The sequence below is a fragment of the Monomorium pharaonis genome, chromosome 1 (genome assembly GCF_013373865.1).
Source record: "Monomorium pharaonis isolate MP-MQ-018 chromosome 1, ASM1337386v2, whole genome shotgun sequence".
Lineage (NCBI taxonomy): Eukaryota > Metazoa > Arthropoda > Insecta > Hymenoptera > Formicidae > Monomorium > Monomorium pharaonis.
In genome coordinates, this window is record NC_050467.1 from 33,037,996 (window position 1) to 33,059,771 (window position 21,776).

At 40.6% G+C, this 21,776-nt stretch overlaps 3 protein-coding genes and 1 long non-coding RNA gene across 4 annotated transcripts; 3 read left to right on the forward strand and 1 right to left on the reverse strand.

The window, feature by feature from the left end:
- Window positions 1-5,378: 5,378 nt before the first annotated feature.
- On the forward strand, window positions 5,379-6,366 carry LOC118647957. The gene is made up of 3 exons (XR_004965101.1): window positions 5,379-5,463; window positions 5,847-6,031; window positions 6,168-6,366. It is a non-coding gene; the product is annotated as an uncharacterized LOC118647957 (long non-coding RNA).
- A 7,106-nt stretch (window positions 6,367-13,472) lies between these two features.
- LOC118647116 lies at window positions 13,473-14,297 on the reverse strand. The gene has a single exon (XM_036291368.1). The coding sequence runs from the start codon at window positions 14,295-14,297 to the stop codon at window positions 13,473-13,475; it is 825 nt and encodes a 274-aa protein (XP_036147261.1).
- A 2,344-nt stretch (window positions 14,298-16,641) lies between these two features.
- LOC105840896 lies at window positions 16,642-17,736 on the forward strand. Its single transcript, XM_036291374.1, has one exon. The coding sequence runs from the start codon at window positions 16,642-16,644 to the stop codon at window positions 17,734-17,736; it is 1,095 nt and encodes a 364-aa protein (XP_036147267.1).
- A 77-nt stretch (window positions 17,737-17,813) lies between these two features.
- On the forward strand, window positions 17,814-19,166 carry LOC118646197. Its single transcript, XM_036288580.1, has one exon. The coding sequence runs from the start codon at window positions 18,440-18,442 to the stop codon at window positions 18,980-18,982; it is 543 nt and encodes a 180-aa protein (XP_036144473.1). The 5' UTR covers window positions 17,814-18,439; the 3' UTR covers window positions 18,983-19,166.
- The last annotated feature ends 2,610 nt before the right edge of the window (window positions 19,167-21,776 follow it).

Consider the following 21,776-nt stretch of genomic DNA (forward strand, 5'->3'; position numbering starts at 1 on the left):
CCTACTCTTACTGCATGGAATGGAAATATGGATATACAATATATAGGAGAAAATTCAAGGTTTATTAATATGTACATAAATAAGTATGTAAGTAAATCAGGACAATGTGAATTATCTGATAATATTCTTGATTGTAAAAATCAGACAAACAAATCGGTAGCAAGCTGTCTTTGGAATATTGGATTACGATTTTTAAATAATAGAGAATGTGGAGCTCTTGAAGCTGCTGATACATTACTAAGTATTCCTTTATATGGAACTGATCGAGATACGACATTCAAATGGTTGGATACGAATCAGATACGATATAGAAGAGTCAAAAACATTAAGGAAGTTGAAGCTCTCGATGGAGATTCTACAGATATATTTTGTGCGTCTGTAATAGATGACCATTATCCACATAGACCGAAAGAACTTGAATCGATGTGTTTGTATGAATTTGTGCAATGTTATGATATTACGAAAATTAAGCCACAAAGTAAAAGAATTAAATATTACAAGATAAATAATGGTTACTACCTTAAACGGCGACAACGTGGACATCTCATTACTCATTATAAATATGATGTTAAAACGCGGCCGGAAAATTATTTTTTTTCATTACTTCTTATGTTTCAACCGTGGCGAAAAATGGAAGATCATAAAAACAGTTGTGATACTTATGCAGAATCGTTTCATAAGGTAAAATTACATCTCGTCGAAGCATTTCAGTATCATGAAAAAATGGAAGAATTGAAAAAAGCAATTGAAACTGTGAAAGAGTTGGTTCAACAGCAGATCGACGAAAAACAAGATCTGTCTCAAGATGATCCTGATAATCCGATAGGTGTTCAAAATATTCAAGCTGGTGAAGCAATGCAAGATTTTAAAGATCTCGGTGGTCACGAAGAAATCGATATATCTGAAATGATTTCAAAATTAAATGCAGATCAAAAAAGAGTATTTGATAGAGTCATTAATACCGTGTCGGATAAAAAATCGTTGCTACGACTATACGTTAGTGGAGAAGGAGGCACTGGTAAAAGTTTCTTGATTAAAACTATTAAATGCTGGATAAAACAAAATCTTAATAAGGATACTGCAATAGCAGCCCCCACTGGTATAGCAGCGTTTAATATAAATGGTTTGACAGTACATAGATTACTTCAATTACCCGTTGAACATGGTTCTACTCCTAAATATAAACAATTAGCTGATCACGTATTAAAAGTTTTACGAGCAGATCTCAAAGATGTTATTCTTTTTATAATTGATGAGGTATCAATGATATCTAATTTGATTTTATTGTATATACATTTCCGATTATCTGAAATATTTGATACTATTGATTGTGATGATGGTTGGTTTGGTCGAGTGCATATCCTTCTATTTGGAGATTTGCTTCAGTTACCTCCTGTACATGAAGATCCTGCCTTTGTAGATTTATCAAATGTAAAAGTTAAAAAATTTATTGGTCCCTTAAATGCTGTTAATTTATGAACTACTTTATTTGATTACGATGAATTAACGTACGATCAATATGCGCCAACAAGGAGATGAATCCTATTGTGAATTACTTTCGAGAATTCGTATTGGTTTACTGACAAAATCTGATTGCGACATTCTCGAAAAAAGAAAAATGTCTTTTATAGGTAAGTCTTTCGAAGAAAGATTAGGTGAATTATGTAATTGTATTGATAATTTGCCTCCTGATACCGTTTGTTTACTGCCTACTTGTCATATGTGTGATGTTCTTAACAATGCAATGTTAAGTCGTATTTCTTCAAAAGATATATTATTAATTGCTGAAGATGAGATTGAATGTATTCCATATATAAAAAAAAAGAATAACAAAGGTATTGGCGGATAATGATGATGATAATAGTAGAACAGCTGGGCTTTCCAAACGAATTACAATTAAAATTGGAGCGAAAGTTATGATAAGACGTAATATTGATGCCAGTTTAGGCCTTGTAAATGGTACAATTGCTACAGTTATTTCAGTTGTGCAAGATTCATCTACGGATTATGTAGAAAAAATCAAACTTCTTTTACCATCTGGTTTGGAGTATTCTATTGAAAAAGTAAGTGTCAAATTTCAAGTTATGGAAAAAGCATTTGTTATTAGAAAACAATTTCCAATATCTTTGAGTTATGGTGTTACTATTCATAAGGCCCAAGGATTAAGTTTGCAAAATGTTGTTACGGATGTAGGTAATTCTGTATTTAGTTGTGGTCAGATTTATGTCGCATTATCCCGAGTGACATCTCTGGATGGATTGCATTTGATTAATTTCGACCCTTCGTGTGTAATAGCTAGTGAAGAGGCAATTATCGAATATAATCAGTTAAAACAAATATATAAACCGGAAGAACAAGTTATTACTTCTTCAAAAGAACGATATCATAAAGTTAAAGATACGCCATGGACATTATGGAAGACAATTACTTCTGTTCAACAGTCGGATCAAAAAGTTCGACGTAGTACTGCTTGTTGGATTCTACGTGGTTTTCAAAATAGCATAATTCATTGGTCCAACATTCGTCAACTGTTAGCCAATATTGGCCAAAAAAAAAAAAAAAATCCGTGTCCACTACACCAGGAAAATATGGAGGACGGCGAGGACGAGATGTAAGTACATTATTATTATATTATTTTATTTGAAAACAATTATTAAAATTATACTATTCCAGCATTATGGCAATTATTCGCTGAAAATTTAGAAGATATGGAAGTGGAAGAAAGCAAGGATAAAAGAAAAATAGCTGCCCTGGAGATTCAAATAAAAGCTTTACTTAAGAGAATCGAGCTAATTGCTGCAGAAAAGAAAATGGCTGGGCCGAGCGAGTCGGGACCGAGCGAGCAGGGACCGAGCGAGCCGGGACCGAGCGAGCCGAAACCGAGCGAACCGGGATCGACCGGGCCGGGACCAAGCCGACCGAGCCGGCCGGGGTCGGAAAAATCCCAATCCCAGCAACAAGTTGAACCTGCGGCCAACATTCGTAAGTATATATTTTTCATTAAACCTAGAAACGTTTTTTTTTAAACCTCAATCTTAATTTTAGAAACGTATAATTCACGTTTGACGTTAAAAAAAGTACTGTTTTAAAAAATTAAACCTAATCTAACTTAACCTATACCTAATATTTAAAAAATTAATAACATAACTTTTTTTTATTTACAGCCCGGCGATGGCAGAAGAGTAAAAAAAAAGGCAGATGGCAATGGCGAAACGGGCGAGACGAGCGAGGCGGGCGAGGCGGACGAGATTGGCGAGGCGGGCGAGGCGGGCGAGGCGGGCGAGGCGAAACAAAATATTGCAAATATTATATTAACTTTCAAAAATAAATGTATAACACATGTATGAGTTAAAAAATATATATGATTTAATGAAAATATGTGTATGACTTAATAATTTTCAGATAAAACAGATTACCACCGTTCCTTTACTAATTTATTTCGCGCCTCTTTCATACACTGCACTTTTCTAATCTATCATCTTCCTTCTTCTATAAAATCTTCCTCCCTCTTCTCATTTCGGACGGAAATTCCCCGCTTTTCATATTTCATCTATTGCATCTTCTCTCTCTATAAGGGAAATCTTCCTCCCTCTTCTCATCTCGGGATTCCAGGACGGAAGATTCCACCTTTATCATATTTCATCGTCACTTTCCGCTCTCTGCTCTATCCCTCTCTTCGCAGCACCTCTAAAGAGGACCTATCCTCTACATCCACTCTCTCGCTCCCTAGCCTCTAACTTTCTCCCACTCTCCATCCCATCCCCTCTCTCCCAACTCTCCTCCCCTCTCTATTCCTCTCTCCCTCTCTCCCTCCTCTCTCTCCTCCTCTCTCCCTCTCTCCCTCTCTCCCTCTCTCCCTCTCTCCCTCGCTCCCTCTCTCCCTCTCCCTCTCTCCCTCTCTCCTCTCTCCCCCCTCTCTCCCTCTCTCCTCTCTCCCCTCTCTCCCTCTCTCCCTCTCTCCCTCTCTCCCTCTCTCCCTCTCTCCCTCTCTCCCTCTCTCCCTCTCTCCCTCTCTCCCTCTCTCCCCTCTCTCCCTCTCTCCCTCTCGTCCCTCTCTCGCCTCCTCACGTCTTCCCCCGTCTTCTCCCTCTCTCCCTCTCTCCCTCTCCCTCTCTCCCTCTCTCCCTCTCTCTCTCTCTCTCTCTCTCTCTCTCTCTCTCTCTCTCTCTCTCTCTCTCTCTCTCTCTCTCTCTCTCTCTCTCTCTCCTACTCTCCGTCACCCCGAGTTTCTATCTATTAACATGATTATAAATTAAATTAAAGCACAATAAAGACTATGTTTCAAAATTGCTCTTAGTACTGAAAATCTATCTATAATGTATGTATCAGTACAGACAGCAATTTTGAAACAGTTGACATTATTTTATTAACACTACACGTCATTTGATGAGAGCTGGCGCGTGGCGTGAACGAGTTACTGCCGACCCACATGTTTATTAAAATTCTTATTCTTACAACATTATCATTGATTGACAATTACAGCAATAATTTACATCACGCAACACCTCATCTATTTTTTGATAAATAAAAGATTTAAACTCCACTACACATGTCACTTGACACAAGCTGAATTGTGATCCGAGCAACTTACATTAAAACAATGTAAAATTAATAAAATAGTTCTGATTTTACGTTAGTGTCAATGAGAGATGAGATGTATCATGTAGAAGAATTGTGTATTGGTTAAATGTTGACAATTATAGCAATAATACACATTTTACATCACGCAACATCTCATCTATCTCATCGACACCAGTGTAAAATCTGATAAAATCTGATGAGCTATGTTATTCTCTGATTAATTAATTTTACATTGATGTCAATGATTAATTGACAAAAAAATCAATAACATAATCTCATATTATTGATTACAGCAATAATACACATCTTGCATTACGCAACATCTCATCTACCTTATTGACACCAGTGTAAAATCTGATAAAATATGATGAGCTGTTATTCTCTGATTAATTTTAATTTTACATTGGTGTCAATGATTAAATTGACAATTAAATGAAAAATCAATAACATAACCTCATACGCGTCACTTCATGCGAGCTGGTGTATAGCGCGAGCGAGCCACGTGTTACCCACGTGACTTTTAGATATATGGGGTGCGTTCAGGGAGACGCTATTAGCGCTATCAGCATTAGTTTATCCTTGTTCTACTTTTAATGAGTAATGAAGATGGACTGATGCTGGTAGCGCTAATAGCGTCTCCCCGAATGCACCCCTGGTGTTATAGGGATTTTAATTCGATAATCAATAGGGTGCATGTACTTTTTCTGATATCACGGCACTGATAGCGCGTTTTCTGAAAAAGTAGTCATATACGATCAATCATTAATATTGTTAATGATTGTGCCTTTTGTCGTCAAGAGACACGAAAGTGGCTTGCGTTTATTGTGTATAACATGCGACGTTTAATGTACGACGAAGATTGTAGTTTTTAGCGATAAAAAGGTAATTTTATACGTTATTTTATATTATTTATAACATACATGTCATTTTATAAATATGTACATTGATCAATGTAAATGTCTGAATATGTTTAAAATTTATAAATAAAGAATATGATTATTCGAATCTTTTTATATATTTGTGCATTACTTTTGCGAAATCGATAACATGGTACAAACAGAATTGAGATGTGTATTATTATTTATATTTATAGTAATCTTTTGTAATTTTAATGCATTTTTCATATTTTCTTAATGACATGTCCAGGTATTTGTGTTGGTTAATGTATATTCGTATCGTAGTTATTTATATAAAACAAAGATTATAATTATTATATTATATTATTAATAAAGCAGATTAATATAATTTGACTTTAATTTTTACAGGTGAATTGTGCTGGTTGGTTGCGTTTTTTCTTTTTGTGTGCAAAACGTGAGTATATAATTAAAATAATATAAAGAATATATTAATAATTATAATATAATTTTATATTATTAAGGTAATTCGTGGTCTGTACAGAAGACAGTAAAATTCAACCAAAGGATATAAAGGATTTTAAAATTATTGAAATGTAAGTAATAAAATTATATTGTATTTTTAAATAATATTTTATAACTTTAAATATGCAAGATATTTTATTTTCAGTACCTAGGTACAGGTACAAGTATTCTGAAAAAAATGTACCGAGGTACAGGTATTATTTTCAGATTTTCAAAGTAAGGGAGGATTCTAAGATGCCTGTGAGCATCAACATTTGGCTCATAATCTGTTTCACGACTGACAAATTTGTCAGTATGCAGTTTAGATGAGCTGAGATTATTATATGTATATATGCAATAAAAATTATAATTAGTACCAAGATCTAACTGTAGATCATTTCAGCTTTTTTAACTTTATTGATATGTTTAAACACTTTAAACATTAATTACTTTTTGTATCCGTACATAAAATATTTATGTATTATATGTATTTTATTATGTATATACATAAATATTCTACACTGACAAAAACGGGTACTTGATTAAAATCAAATAAATAATTATTTTAATAGTACTAATATTTTATGAAAAATGAATATTTTTTTCAAACAAGTAATATTTTCTTTAATTAAAAATATTATCTGTTTGATATAAATATTGATTTTTTATAAAATATATTACTAGTATTAAATGAGCCACTACTTTGAACCAAGTGTCAGTATATTTTGTTAGTTTTATATGTAAGTTTTATATGTTAATAAAATAAAGACTTATAAAGCTTTATTCAATTTTTTATTTGGATATTTATCTAAAGTATTCAATTCTTTTGATTTGTCAGATAAATATGTTAAACTGTATTTTTACATCTAGTGGTTTGGTAGCACATAAGGTTGTCGTAGTATCAGTGTCATCTACATTCATATTTTCAACACGTAGAAAAGAGAATAGAGTATCCTTCTTTAATTCTGATGAAGATTCTAAATTATTAATGTTTTTACGAAGAAAAGAGTAAATAATTCTTTAAGTAATACATTTTCACACAATTTTGAATTTGGAAAATCGGGAATTGCGAGCTATTTGAATTTAAATTCTCATCGATAATGACAGGTTATCCAGATTATCTAGTTTAGAGCGCTAGTAACATATATCCCAGCAAACACAAAGTTACATGTAACGTGCTTGTTAGTTGTAATTTCCCACTCAATAATATAATTGCAATATAACACACATGTTATATTACAATTACATTGTTGAGTGGGAAATTACAACTAACAGGTACGTTACATGTAACTTGGTGTTTGGTGGGATGTAATGTATTACATATATGGCTAATAATGATTCTACACAAGTGCAACCTATCATTTTATCAATGAGAATTTAAATTGAAATAGCTTGCAATGTCCAACTGTTCACATTCAAAAGAATTATGTTAAAAGTATTTACGATATAGAAATAATTTATATTTTATATGAAATATAATACTTTTATCGAACTTTACGTTTGTTAAATGTATATTTAGTGTTATCCAAAAAAGTAACTAAAATGTATTTAAATATAGGTACCGATACATAAAAAATTGTATCTAGATATAGATATAGATATAGGTACAAGAGAAAAAAAGTATCTCGGTACTGTACCTAGATACATAAATAAATAATATGTACCTAGTTATAATACTTAAGTACTTGTACTTAGGTACTACACACTACTGAATATAACCCACACAGCAAATATATTTGAAATATAATCAAATATCTTTTTTGTACTTACAATTTTAAATCAATTTTAAGGTATTTTATTGTTAAATATTTATAAAATTCTACATTATATTACTTGATATCATGTATTGTCCGTAAAACGATATCTCTAGAACATTTTCTCGAATTTTGAGGCATTTTTAAATATAGAAATTAAAGATTAGAATAAATGTAAAAATTAAATATATGTTTGTGACTTTTTTGAATCAAATTCTTAAGATATCTTAAGATATCTAAGTATTATGTAACAACAGATATTTTGACATATATTTTGTTGTGTGGTTTATTTTGTAAACAGATGTCTTTCTACTTATAATTTTAAACAAATTTTAAGGTATTATTATTAGATACCTATATGTAAAATTCTGCAGAATGTCATTATTTGTTTAAAACCAATAAGATAATAATTTTACAACATATTTTATGAAAAACATTAGCCTATTGTAAATATAAAAATTTAGAATTATTTAAAATATATTATACATTTTTTAACACGCATTATCTTGACGTATGGATATCTTGAAGATATTTTTAATATCTTTTGCTATGTTGAAATGTTATGTTCTCTTTGTTTATTATTGTATAACTTATGCTGCAAAATGTATTTGGGATATAATTTACAGTTTTAAATCCATTTTAAAGTATCTTATCAGGTACTTATAAAATTTTGCAGGACATTTGATTGCAGGAAATTATTTATAATTTATACATTTATTTAAGATAAACTTCAGTTTATTTAAAAATCAAATATTTTAGAGATAAATTTTTTTCAGAAATATTCTTAAAATATCTTGATAGTGACTTGATAGTGACATACAGTCTGATAAGCTTGCAAAATTACAAAAGAGCATAAGCTGTAGTGGATTTCCAACGAATTATTCGATTTCATTGATTTAAAATACAAGTATATCAATGAAAATACTATAAAATGATTCTCTTAATGTTTTCAATCAACTTTTAATTTTTTTAGCTTCGCAATTTATGTAGTACAGTTTTGTTCCGTATCAACGGAAATCCTTATTAACGAACCGCGCATGCATCTGGATCGTGACGGCGGTGGATCTCTCGATCGCTCTTGTTTTCGCGAGCGCGTCCGTTGACACCGGAGTTTCGGTCGGCGCTCGAAGGGCAGCCGCATTTAATAACAACATTGCCTTATATGGGCATTTTTTGAGCAACGAAAACTTTCTTGTATTGGTGGTGGCGACAGCGAACCAATCACGCCTGACATCCTAAAAACCGTTGTCATCTCCTCAGGCGATAGCGGGCATTTTTTCGCGCCCTGCCGCCAGAATCTGCCGAGTCGGTACTGCGAACGGGTCGCTGTCGCCACTATTTTCCGTACGTCTCGCGCCTTTTTCTCTCTCCGCGCTACGCCGCGCAATCTCAGCGCCCGCGATTTATCCGGCGCTCGCCTTCTGCGCGTTCCGCGTCTAGCGGGCACCGCAACGCGCTCATTAGTTTAATTAAATATACTCCTGCAACTGGTTATATATATATTTTGTGAAACTCTTTTATTAGTAAAGTAAAGTGCAAGTGAAAAATCAGCCTAAGTTATTTTCCCGCCATTCCGCCAACCTCACTACAGCAAATCCCACGGTCGCGAACAATATAACTCGCGATAATTTTGTAATATTAACAGTAAAAAATCTATATCAATACTAAAGTCATATATAACACAATACTAATATAGCTGTGGGCGTGTTGTTCGCTCGCAGTTAAGTTGTACGCAGAGGGATATGGTGCGTGAAGAGAAGTACACGGGTTTTCCTTTAAATAAATAATTTATTCTGTATGTATATCTTATTTGTACAGAGTCTTTATGTTTGTAATTTGTTTGGTGGCCCTGACAAGGGCCGATAGTGCTGGATACTAAGTCTCCCGTGGTCTCCACGCTATTGGTGGTTGTGCCTTTGTCACTCGTACTCCACTGGCGTTGTTATTTTCGTCCAGGGATAGTGTGGACGTTATCTCCGGAACCTGGTTGTCCGCGGCTCTCTTCCGCTTGGAAGGTCGTTCTTCCTTCTGCTTGGCAGCGTGTTTCTTCCTGCGAAGGCGTCCTGTCGGCTTGTCGCGGGTTTGGCTGGTTCCCGTGGGCATCTTGGCCTGATCCGTGCTGCTGCCTTCGTGTTGCGTACCGTGGTCTCTGGTCGCTGGTAGGGCGATGGTCTGCGTCGCTCGATTCTCCCAGGTCGTGTCCTCCGTCTGGGTACCTCGGGAGCTGGTCTCCCTTGCCAGGCTTTCTAACAAGTCCGGTAGCAGGTACCTGGGTGAAGTATAGCGCCAAATCCGTGGGTCGTCGGCGGCCAATAGTACCCTCGGCGGTCTGGTCCTCCGTAATGGTGAGATCACAGCAATTGCGGGGTCCCACGGCTGCTCCTTGGTAGCCAGCGTGCTCTCTAGCGTTGTATACGAGAGATGGTAATATCTTCGTATCAGCCAAAAAGAGACTCGAGTGCGAGTACGCAAAGAGTGATTCGTCCGTCTTCCCGTGCTCCTTATAAAGCCCAGAAGTCGTCATCTTACTCTTGAGATAAGATGGCCTCTGGTGGCGTCCGCGCGCACTTCACTTTTCTTACAGTCGAAATTCTTACTGTGTCAGACGGGTTGCGCGGCTGTTAGGCGTTTTTGGAAATCCTTACAGCGTCGGACGGGTTGCGCGGCTGTTAGGCGCTTGGTGTGGTGACTATCGGTTTATGTCGCCACAGGACCCCCCTGGTTGTGGTATGGTCCCATCCTTCTTGAAACCTTACTGTTGGTTTTGATAGTCTGCCGCTCCTTGTCCTAACAGGTTCATGTGTGTTGTTTGGTTCGTTCTGCTCCTCTTCTACGTAGGCTGGTTTAAGCCTCTCCGTAGAAATATTTACTGCTTTCCCTCGTATTTGTACCTTAAACGTTTTTTCGTTTTTCTGTAGTACTTTGTAGGGGTCTTCGTATGGTGGTTGTAGCTTGCTCGTTACTACTCCTTGTCTGATGAATACTTTTGGTGTCGTTGCGAGGTCTTTGAAGGTGAATATGGCTCTTTGTCCGTGCCTCTTTACCTACGGGCGTATGTTCTCCATTGCTGTCCGGAGTGTGTCCAGATATTCGGAGTCGCTTGGTGCTTTGCGTTGTTCCTGCCCTAGGAATTCTCCTGGTAGCCTTATCGGTTCTCCGTATACGAGTTCTGCTGGTGTCGCTCCCAGGTCTTCCTTCCAGGCGGCTCGTATTCCCAGTAGGATGGTTGGGATGATCTTTGTCCATCTCTGTGTTTCGTGACTCATAATAGCGGCTTTGAGTTGCCTATGGAGTCTTTCCACCATCCCGTTTGCCGCTGGGTGGTATGCCGTTGTCCTAATGTGCTCTGTGCCCGTAATCTGAGTTAACTGCTTGAATAAGTTTGCTTCAAATTGTCGGCCTTGGTCGGTTGTGACCCTCTTCGGTGTGTCGAAGCGTGTTATCCACTGGTCGAATAGTTTTCGTGCCACTGTCTCTGCCGTTATATCCTTCAGTGGTATTACCTTTGGCCATCGTGTTGTCCTGTCTATTATTGTTAGGCAGTATCGACGACCCTCTGAGATGGGTAGTGGTCCCACGATGTCTATGTGTATGTGCTCGAATCTGCCCGTTGGTTTGTCGAAGTCTCTTATCGGTGGTTTGTTGTGCCTCGATATCTTCGACTTTTGGCATTGTATGCATGCTCTTGCCCATTGCATTGAGTCCTTTTTTACGTTCGGCCATACGTATCTTTCTGTTACCAGTCTCGTTGTGGTTTTTGCTCCTGGATGTGCTAGCTCGTGTAGTGCCCGGAATATTTAGTGTCTGTATATTTTTGGTATGAACGGCCTCTGGACCTGTGTGCTTATGTCGCAGTATATTGTCTTCGTTGAGCCGGGAATACTGATTTTCGTGAGCTTTCATCCGCTTGTCTTTTCCAAGGTAGCTTTCAATTCTTCGTCGTTCTCCTGTTCTGCTGCTATATCCTCGAAGTTTAGTGGTCCTTGTATTCTTTCAACCCTTGATAATGCGTCTGCCACTGTGTTGTCTTCCCCTTTTATGTAGCGTATTTCTGTTGTGAATTGTCCGATATATTCCAATTGCCTTGCTTGCCTCGGGGAGCTGCGTGCAGGGTCCTGTGCGAAAGCGTATGTAATTGGTTTGTGGTCGGTGTATATTACGAATTGTCTGCCTTCGAGCATGTGTCGGAAGTATTTGGTTGCCGTATAGATTGCTAAGAGCTCCCGGTCATATGGGCTGTATTTCTTCTGTGTGTTGCTCAGCTTTTTACTCATAAAGGCTAGCGGTTGCCAGTCCTTTTGTATCTGCTGCTGTAACACCGCTCCTATTGCCGTGTCAGATGCGTCTGTCACTAGCCGTAACTCTGCTGCTGCATCTGGGTATGCTAATTCTGTTGCCTCTGCTAGGCTGTTTCTGCATGCTTCGAATGCTCGGTTTCTTTCGTTATCCCATGGTACGGGCGTTTTCCCTTTTGCGTTTGGTCCTTTTAATATGTCGTTGAAGACTGCCTGTTCCTTTGATGCTCCTGGTATGAATCTCCTATAAAAGTTTATCATCCCCAGGAATTGTCTCAATTGTTTCACTGTTGTTGGGCGTGGAAAATTCTTTATTGCTTGTATCTTTTCTTTTGGTGGTTTTGTCCCTGTGGCCGTCACTAGGTATCCCAGGAACTTCACCTCCGTTGCTCCGAGTACGCACTTGGCCGGGTTGATTCTAACTCCGTACTCGCTGAGCCTTGCAAGTACTTGACGCAGGTGTTGCTTGTGTTCTTCCGGAGTCTGTGATGCTATCAGTATATCGTCTATATACGCGTAACAGCAGTCTAATCCGCGTAGTACCTCGTTTATAAAACGTTGGAAGGTCTGAGCTGCATTCCTTAGACCAAATGGCATATACTTATATTCGAACAAGCCGAACGGGGTTGTTACCGCTGTTTTAGGTATATCTTCCGGGTTGATTGGAATCTGGTGATATGCCTTTGCCAAGTCTAACGTTGAGAAGATTTTCTTCCCTCGTAGTGTGTGCGTGAAGTCCTCCAAGTGGGGAATAGGGTATCTGTCCGGCGTGGTTCTCGCGTTCAGTCTCCTGTAATCCCCACATGGTCTCCACGTGCCTTCGTTTTTTGGTACCATGTGTAGAGGTGCTGCCCAAGGGCTTTTCGATGGCTGTACTATGCCTTCCTTCAGTAACAGCTCGAATTCTGCCTTAGCTATTTTCAACTTGTCCGGCGCCAGTCTTCGTGGTTTGCTTGCTTCTGGTGGTCCTGGTGTTGTTTGAATGTAATGTTGTGTGTTATGCTTGATTGCTTCATTTGGTTTGTTTTGGCGTGTTATGCTCGGAAATTCTGCCATTAGGTGGTGGTATTCGGTGTCCTGGATTAGCGTTTTTATTGATACGGCTCCTGTGTTGGCCTTGTATCCTTTTATCTTGAGCCCTGTCTTGCCATCGATTAGCTCTCCGTTCCTCATGTCTGGTAGGAGGTGGTAGTACGAGAGAAAGTCTGCTCCGAGTATTGGCTGCGTTGTTTCGGCTATTATGAACCTCCACGTGAACGTGCGTCGTAGCCCTAAGTCCGGTTGCATTGTTACCGTGCCATAGGTCGATATGACTGTCCCGTTTGCGGCGTAGAGTTGGTGTTCTTCCGGCTGTTTCCTTCCTCGGTATCTGTGTGCGGGGTAGATGCTTACGTCTGATCCTGTGTCTACCAAGTACTGTGTTTTCGTGGTTTGGTCCGTGACGTACAGGCGGCGTCTCTGTGGGCTCCTGTCATCTCCCGCCATTAATGACTGCCCTCTTCGTTTTTTACGTATGTGCATGGTTGAGTACACTTCTTGGCTTCGTCACCAAAGCGTCTATGGTAGTAGCAAACTCCTCCTTTCTTTCCTGGTGTTCTGCTTCTCGAACGGTTTCTGTCGTGATGTTGGTATTTCTGCATCGACCTGGCCATCCTTGCTATCTGTGTAGTGAGTGCGGCGACTTCCTTTCTTAGGGCTTCAATTTCTTGGTTGGCCTTCGTGCTGGTGTTTTGCCTTTGCGAGGTGGAGGTTGCTAGGACCATTGTTCTCTGCCCTAGTTCGTAGATCCTATCTGCTTGCTCTGCGACTTCCTCTAGTGCGTCTGCTGTTCGTGGTGCCAGTATGGCCTGCATCTGCGGTGGTAGTCGGCCCATCCACAGAGTCCGTAGTAGGTCTTGGGTCACCGTCGATCCTGCTAAGGAGCTGAGATATCGTAGGAATTGCGATGGTTTCCTATCTCCAATCTCTTCTCTCTCTAGTAGCTGCCGCATCCTATTTTCGTGGGAGTCGGTTAGTCGTTGTATCAAGGCTTTTTTTAGTGTTCCGTACTTGTCTCTTTCCGGCGGCCGTGTGATTACGTCTTTTACCTCCCTTGCTTGTTTAAGCTCTATCTTCGACAGTGCGTAGGCGTATTTCTCCTCGTCTCTGTTGATGTTGCACAAGGCGAATTGTCCCTCCAATTGGGCGAACCATAGCTCCGGTTCCTCTGGCCAGAATGGTGGTAGTCTTATTGTTATCTTCCCTGTCTGGCTTCCTTCTTGGTCGTCCATCACGAATGGGTTCAGCGTCGTGTCTTCTGCTTTTGCCATATCCTCTCCGACGTCGGGGTCACCAGTTGTGGGCGTGTTGTTCGCTCGCAGTTAAGTTGTACGCAGAGGAATATGGTGCGTGAAGAGAAGTACACGGGTTTCCCTTTAAATAAATAATTTATTCTGTATGTATATCTTATTTTGTACAGAGTCTTTATGTTTGTAATTTGTTTGGTGGCCCTGACAAGGGCCGATAGTGCTGGATATTAAGTCTCCCGCGGTCTCCACGCTATTGGTGGTTGAGCCTTTGTCACTCGTACTCCACTGGCGTTGTTATTTTCGTCCAGGGATAGTGTGGACGTTATCTCCGGAACCTGGTTGTCCGCGGTTCTCTTCCGCTTGGAAGATCGTTTTTCCTCCTGCTTGGCAGCGTGTTTCTTCCTGCGAAGGCGTCCTGTCGGCTTGTCGCGGGTTTGGCTGGTTCCCGTTGGCGTCTTGGCGTGATCCGTGCTGCTGCCTTCGTGTTGCGTACCGTGGTCTCTGGTCGCTGGTAGGGCGGTGGTCTGCGTCGCTCGATTCTCCCAAGTCGTGTCCTCCGTCTGGGTACCTCGGGTGCTGGTCTCCCTTGCCAGGCTTTCTAACAAGTCCGGTAGCAGGTACCTGGGTGAAGTATAGCGCCAAATCCGTGGGTCGTCGGCGGCCAATAGTACCCTCGGCGGTCTGGTCCTCCGTAATGGTGAGATCACAGGAATTGCGGGGTCCCACGGCTGCTCCTTGGTAGCCAGCGTGCTCTCTAGCGTTGTATACGAGAGATGGTAATATCTTCGTATCAGCCAAAAAGAGACTCGAGTGCGAGTACGCAAAGAGTGATTCGTCCGTCTTCCCGTGCTCCTTATAAAGCCCAGAAGTCGTCATCTTACTCTTGAGATAAGATGGCCTCTGGTGGCGTCCGCGCGCACTTCACTTTTCTTACAGTCGAAATTCTTACTGTGTCAGACGGGTTGCGCGGCTGTTAGGCGTTTTTGGAAATCCTTACAGCGTCGGACGGGTTGCGTGGCTGTTAGGCGCTTGGTGTGGTGACTATCGGTTTATGTCGCCACAATAGCATATAAGCTCGTAATAGTTTTTGCGAGCAAATTATCTTTACTCCTTCTATTTTTTCTTACTTCTGCGGCGTAAATCCTAGCACGGCATTTATCAATATTATTTGAATTTTTTTTAAAAAGTTTAAATAGAAATTGTAAATGACTATAGACATTTCTAAAAATCATAAATATCAATTGATAGGCTATAGCAGGACCAAATATGGAACTTATGGACATTGTAGCGAGATATTTTATCATTAAGATATAAAACATTATTTATGCACAATGAAAACATTTTATAAATTTTTTAATAAAATGTTTTCGTTGTGCATAAATAATGTTTTATTTATTTTTACATTAACGAAATTTTTACATTAACATGGTATTTTTCTTATTGAAAATGGGGAAAAAATTGGTGTACATTGCTTTTAATTATTTTTATAAGTTTTTAGCATATACTAACATATTCACTCATTAATTTACCTGTTTTTTTAACATTTGTTCTCTCAATAAACTTATAAAATGTCCCATTAATTTATGATAATGCAAAAATATATATATTTTTTGCAATAGTATTGGCCATGAATTTCTGATGTCTTGAATTGTAGGTGGTTTGTGGACGTTATTAAGAAACAGTCTTTGTGCCGGATATGTTACTTCGAGATATAGATAAATTTTCTTTTGAGTATCATGTTGCGAATCCGAGTGAATTCGCATCACTTTCGCGACGGCGGATGTACACGTGCAGTAAGGCTGCTCGCGCCGAAAACCGAGGCGCGAGCAGGTGCAAACGACGGGAACGCGCGAGAGCAACATTACCAAATTTGGTAATGTTATGCCGCCGCGTTCTTGGCGCGGGATCGCGGGCCAATCGAAGGCAGGTTGGCGGAAAGCGCGCGGATGCTCGTGAGGGAAAGTCGGGGCGCGGATGATAGCGAGGAGGCAGAATCTATCGCGTGCTGCTATCGACCAGATCGAGTTCGCACCGGGTTCTGCGAGATCGGTCAGCTGTATCGGAGTGCGTCGTGCCGCGCGCTCGCGGCGCTCGATCTCGTGCTTGTACTGTACATAAGTGACCATTAGTAAAGTTGTATGTGTTATTCGACAAAAACGAGTTGAGCTTCTTTGCGCCCCTCGCCTGCACAAACACTTTCCCGCCGTCATCCCGCGTTGTCCGAAACATTCTGGTCCTTCGAGCCGGATAGCGCGTGTGAGAATCAGTACGCGAGTTCACAACGGACAAACATCAGTGGGCCGAGTAAACCTCCGGTGTCTCCGGTGTCCGGCGAGTGCAGTGTCGAGCTCCTAATACTCCCGCCATGAGTCTCGAAGCCGAGAACCTCATCGAGGCGCAGAGCGAACTGCTCTGCCGCATGTCCCGCACAGTGGAAAATCTAAAAAAAACGGGCGCAGCCAGAACGACTCAAGGCGCAGTGGAGTCGTTGCAGGCGCTCGACGCCAATTGGGAAAGATTCCAGAAAAATCACGAGGCGCTGCGTACCGGCTTCAAGAAAGCACTCGCAGAGCACGAGTACTTTAAAATGAACCTGTTGTCGGTGGCCGAGGACACGGTGATAGAGCAGCGCGGCATCCTCATGGACACTCTGCGCGTGCTGCGAGACCAGAGCAGAGACCGAGCCGAGCAAGCTGCCACGCCGGCACAGCCGGCGGAGGACCCGTCAAAGAGGAAGCTGCCGACAATAGACCTTCCCTTTTTTTCGGGAAACATCCAGGACTGGCCCGCATTCCGAGATCTGTTTCTTTCGATTCTGGAGCGGCATCCTAACCTCGCGAGCGTGGAGCGTCTCCATTATCTGAAAACCAGAGTGCAGGATGAGGCGGAGGAACGTATCCGGAACCTACCCACGACCGCCAAGAACTTCCAGAGAGCTTGGGCCATACTGGAAGAAAGGTACGAAAACAAGCGCGTCCTTGTCAAGTCCTGCCTCGCCACATTCTGCGCCAATCCACGCTTGAAGGGAGAATCCGTCGCGGACCTGAAGAAGCTAGTGCACTCCATGATCCGGACCTCCGGCGCGCTGGAAACCATCGGGCGAAAGGCCGCGTATGACAATGACTTCTTTGTGCATTACGTCACCGAGATGCTGGACCAGAAGACGCGGCGCGAATGGGAGGACGCGATTGACGACTCAAAGGAACCGCCGACCTACGAACAATTGCGGGCGTTCCTTGATCGCCGACTGCGAACGCTGGAGGCATTTCACCCCATGAAGACGGAAGCGGCCGCGACGGCACCATCCAGAGCGTCAAATGCGGGGCCTAGGGCTGCTTGTTCGAATCTGGCCCAGAAGCAACAGAAAAAGCCGCGGTGTCCGGTGTGCCGGACGGATCACTATGTACTGCACTGCAGCAAAACTTTCAGAAAAAGGCGCCTGCCGAGAAGAAGGCGATAGTGGACAGCAACAACTTGTACCTCAATTGTTTCGGCGGCCACGCGCTCAGCGAGTGTCAGTCACGGAAATCGTGTGCGGCATGCAAGGCCCGACATCACTCCTCGATACACGACGTCTGCGGGAGCGGTGGGGCGGCTCCGTCGACGTCGACGTCCCTGTATGCGAGACACCAAGAGGGGAGACGGGTTACAATTCTGCTGGCCACGGCTCGTGTGCGACTCACCGACTGCCACGGAGACCGCGTCGTCTCCCGGGCGCTGATCGACCCGGGATCGGAGGTCTCGCTCATTTGCGAGGCGCTTGCACAGCGCCTGCGACTGTATATATAGAAATATGTATATATGCGTAGAAAAAGATCGTTATGATTACTTTATTATGTGCAAAATTCAATATTTTTTAATAAATACTTCTTATACAAATGTGTATTTTCTGGGTACCACAATAAAAATTGCATACAATATTGATTTTGGAGTATATGAGCAATTCGAAGTTAAAGATGAAAGGCATGAAATCGACAAAACTTTTTTGTTTTCATATTCTAATTTACTTATTCCACATCCTATTCTTGAAACTTCCTTAAATTCAATTGCTGTTTTTATATTCAAATATGCACCTCTTGATTTATAAGATTATGTAAGTAATATATTTGCATAATTATCGTTTAGTATTGTATCTTTAGTCATTATATATAAAGCATACGTATATGTTTTCTATGTTGCAGATGTCTTATTTATTTAAAGTGTGGTCAGCTAATAGAAAACAGAAAACTTCATTCCTAATCAATAAATCAGTTAATATATTATCTGATCTTATTACCAAAACTAACACGAAACTTGGCATCAATGGTTCCATTTTTGTTATGGAAAAGGATGGGACAAATGTTGATGATGATGAAGTTTTGAAGTTTTGTTCCGGCGAAATTTTTATGTTATTAGAAGAAAAGGACATTTGGTCACCTCAAAATGAGACAGAATCACAATCACATACTGCAACATCCTGTGATAATGATTCTACATCTATTTTCTCATCCTCATCAAGTATGCGATATGCTTTATCGCCAACACCACTATTGCAGTCAGATAATGATGAAATTTGGATGAATTTTTGTATACCTTGGGACAAATTGGAATCGGCAGTGGTTAAAGAATTAGAAGCAAGCAATCGGAGCAAATATATAATACATGCTGTTGTAAATCGCATAATTTCAGAGATGAAAAACGAGAATTTATACCTTCAAAAGCGTTAAAAATAGTAGCTAAAAAAGTAATTGAAAAATATCCTCAAACATTCAAAGATATGGATGAAGATGGTGAATGTTTTGGAGATGGAAATCACACATTGTATTTAAAACTGCGTGATAGAAATTGCTATCTTAACAGATCACACATGAAGAGATCTTTATGTCAAAGTTTAAACATACCATTAAAAAAGTAAAGAAAAGTTTTATCCGCTAAAGCTGGATGCAGCAATTGGCAGCCTGATAATTATCTCGAATCGGAAACAGAACAAACAATAGAAAAAAAACTGAATTTTTACGGCAAGTGATCCTTAAAAATGATATAGAAAAGCAGCCTGATTGTTTCGGACAACGCGGGATAACGGCGGGAAGCTGACCGATCTCGCAGAACCCGGTGCGAACTCGACCTGGTCGATAGCAGCACGCGATAGATTCTGCCTCCTCGATATCATCCGCGCCCCGACTTTCCCTCACGAGCATCCGCGCGCTTTCCGCCAACCCGCCTCCGATTGGCCCGCGATCCCGCGCCAGGAACGCGGTGGCATAACATTACCAAAATGTATTATTACAAAAACATGATTAGAAATCTACTTTAAATATGTAAATTTACAAAAACATTTTTAGAAATTACTTTGAACATGTAAATTTACTTATGCAAGCTGCCTACTTACTATATAAAATCATAATTTTATTTACGAGATGTAAATTTACTAATGTATGTAAATATACAACTTTAATAGTTGGTCCCAGTATTACCCACTATAATACTTGTAATTTTACATAAAAATTGTGTAATAACACAATTATATTATCACATCTTAGAAGTCTTTCTGCAAACTTGAACTATTTAATTGAAATTAAGTTTGCAGAGATAAATCTAAGATATAATAAATGATTGTGTGTAATGTTCTGTAAATGTAAACATTTTTTATCTAGTTATGTACTTTGCAATTTGTATGTATAGTATTTTTGTAGTATAGTTATATTTATAAATTTTTTATTATAAATATTTTTATCGCTTTGTGTCCATTTTTTCAAAGATGTAAATTTGAATTGGACTCTTGTTAACGCTAATTTTAAATAATTTTATTGCAAAGTACATTTGTAACATCGTTACATCATACATTTATGTAGTTTAATATTATACAGTATGTTTTATATAGTATTACATAGTATGAATTACATAGTTTAATATTATGCAGTATGTGTGCAATATTATATGTAGTAGACGTAGACAAAGAATATAATTAAACATATAATGTAAAAAGACGTAATCAAAGAAAATAATTAAACATATAATGTTTAATTATTTTCTTTGTCTACGTTTTTCTCTATGTCTCTTATTTTGTATGTTTATACAGTATGTTTTATATAGTATTACATAGTATGTATTACATAGTTTAATATTAGGCAGTATGTGTGCAATATTATATGTAGTAGACGTAGACAAAGAAAGTAATTAAACATATAATTGTGACGATGCACGCCAAAATACATCGTCCCTCGGCGCGAGAGCCGCCAATCGCCCTAACTAGGAGGCGAAAGGCGCGAAGCGCCAGCTCTCACCTAAACTCTTTTAAACGGCCACGACCAAAGACCAAACGAACGACAGCGTCGACGACGTCTCCCCGCGCACGCGCCCCTCTCCTCCACAGAAGTAGGGAAAGCGGAGAACGGAAACGGCCGAAAGCGCGACGACCGTACTCGAATTCGCGCCTCCACGGGTATAAAAACCGAGGGAAATCGCGACAAGACACACTTCTGTCATCCGCCACGATACCGTCCCCACCCGGCATCTGACAGAACACATCTTCAACGAGAAACCGATTCCCCGGGGTGAAGCGTCTTCGCTTCGACCAAGCGTTGGTGATCGGCCATCTCTAGCTTGAAACCTTCCGCTGCACCTCCTACCACCGGGCATTACCATAGATGAAGCACGTGGGGTGAAGTGTCTTTGCCCCCGCCAAGAGTACTTGGCGGCTTGTAATCTCAGTACGCCTACTGAGAAAGGGCGTCGTGGAGTCAGGTGTTAATACGATTTATTTTACACTAATAAATTACAGAACGAAACGCGGAGATGTCTGTCGCAATCTTCATGCGATATCACAGAATGTCAGTTTTAATCCCACTAGAGTACACTTTGAGTCCTGTATGCTAACGTACTGTCAGACGAGCACTTGCGTGAGTCGATTATATTAATCTATCACCGTTATGTGAAGATGCCCGTGAGCCGTGTTGAGCACGTGGCGCCGGCGCGCGCTGCGCGTGCTGAGAGATGAGAAGGCCCTTGATGGTGCACCAGAGTTATCTGCTACGAGTAGTATAGGGGCAGCCATGGGGCGTCAAAACAAACCCCCACTCCTCGCCCTCACAGCGGGGGGTATCTGCCCCCCTTCCCCCCTGTCTGGGGCAGCCATGGTGCATCAAAACAAACCCGAACTTCTTCTTCCTCGGCCTGATGACAAACCTAACCCCACTCTTCCTCCGACTGGTGTCAAACCTAACCTCCTTCCCCCGTCTGGGCCTGGTGGGGAAGACTAGACGCTGTGACGTCACGAGTTTGAACGGCGCGTTTTGATTAGCACCTCATGGCTGCCCCGAGCCTTGATTGGGTAGCCTGAGTTTGTGACGTCACGATTTTGAACGGAGGGTTCTGATTGGATACCCCATGGCTGCCCCGAGTCTTGATTGGCCCTCCATGGCTGCTTCGAGCCTTGATTGGCTGTCCTGAGTATACTACTGGATTTTGAATAGAAAAAAGCAGATCTTAGTGCCGAGCGTTTTTACCCAGCGGGGGTGCGGC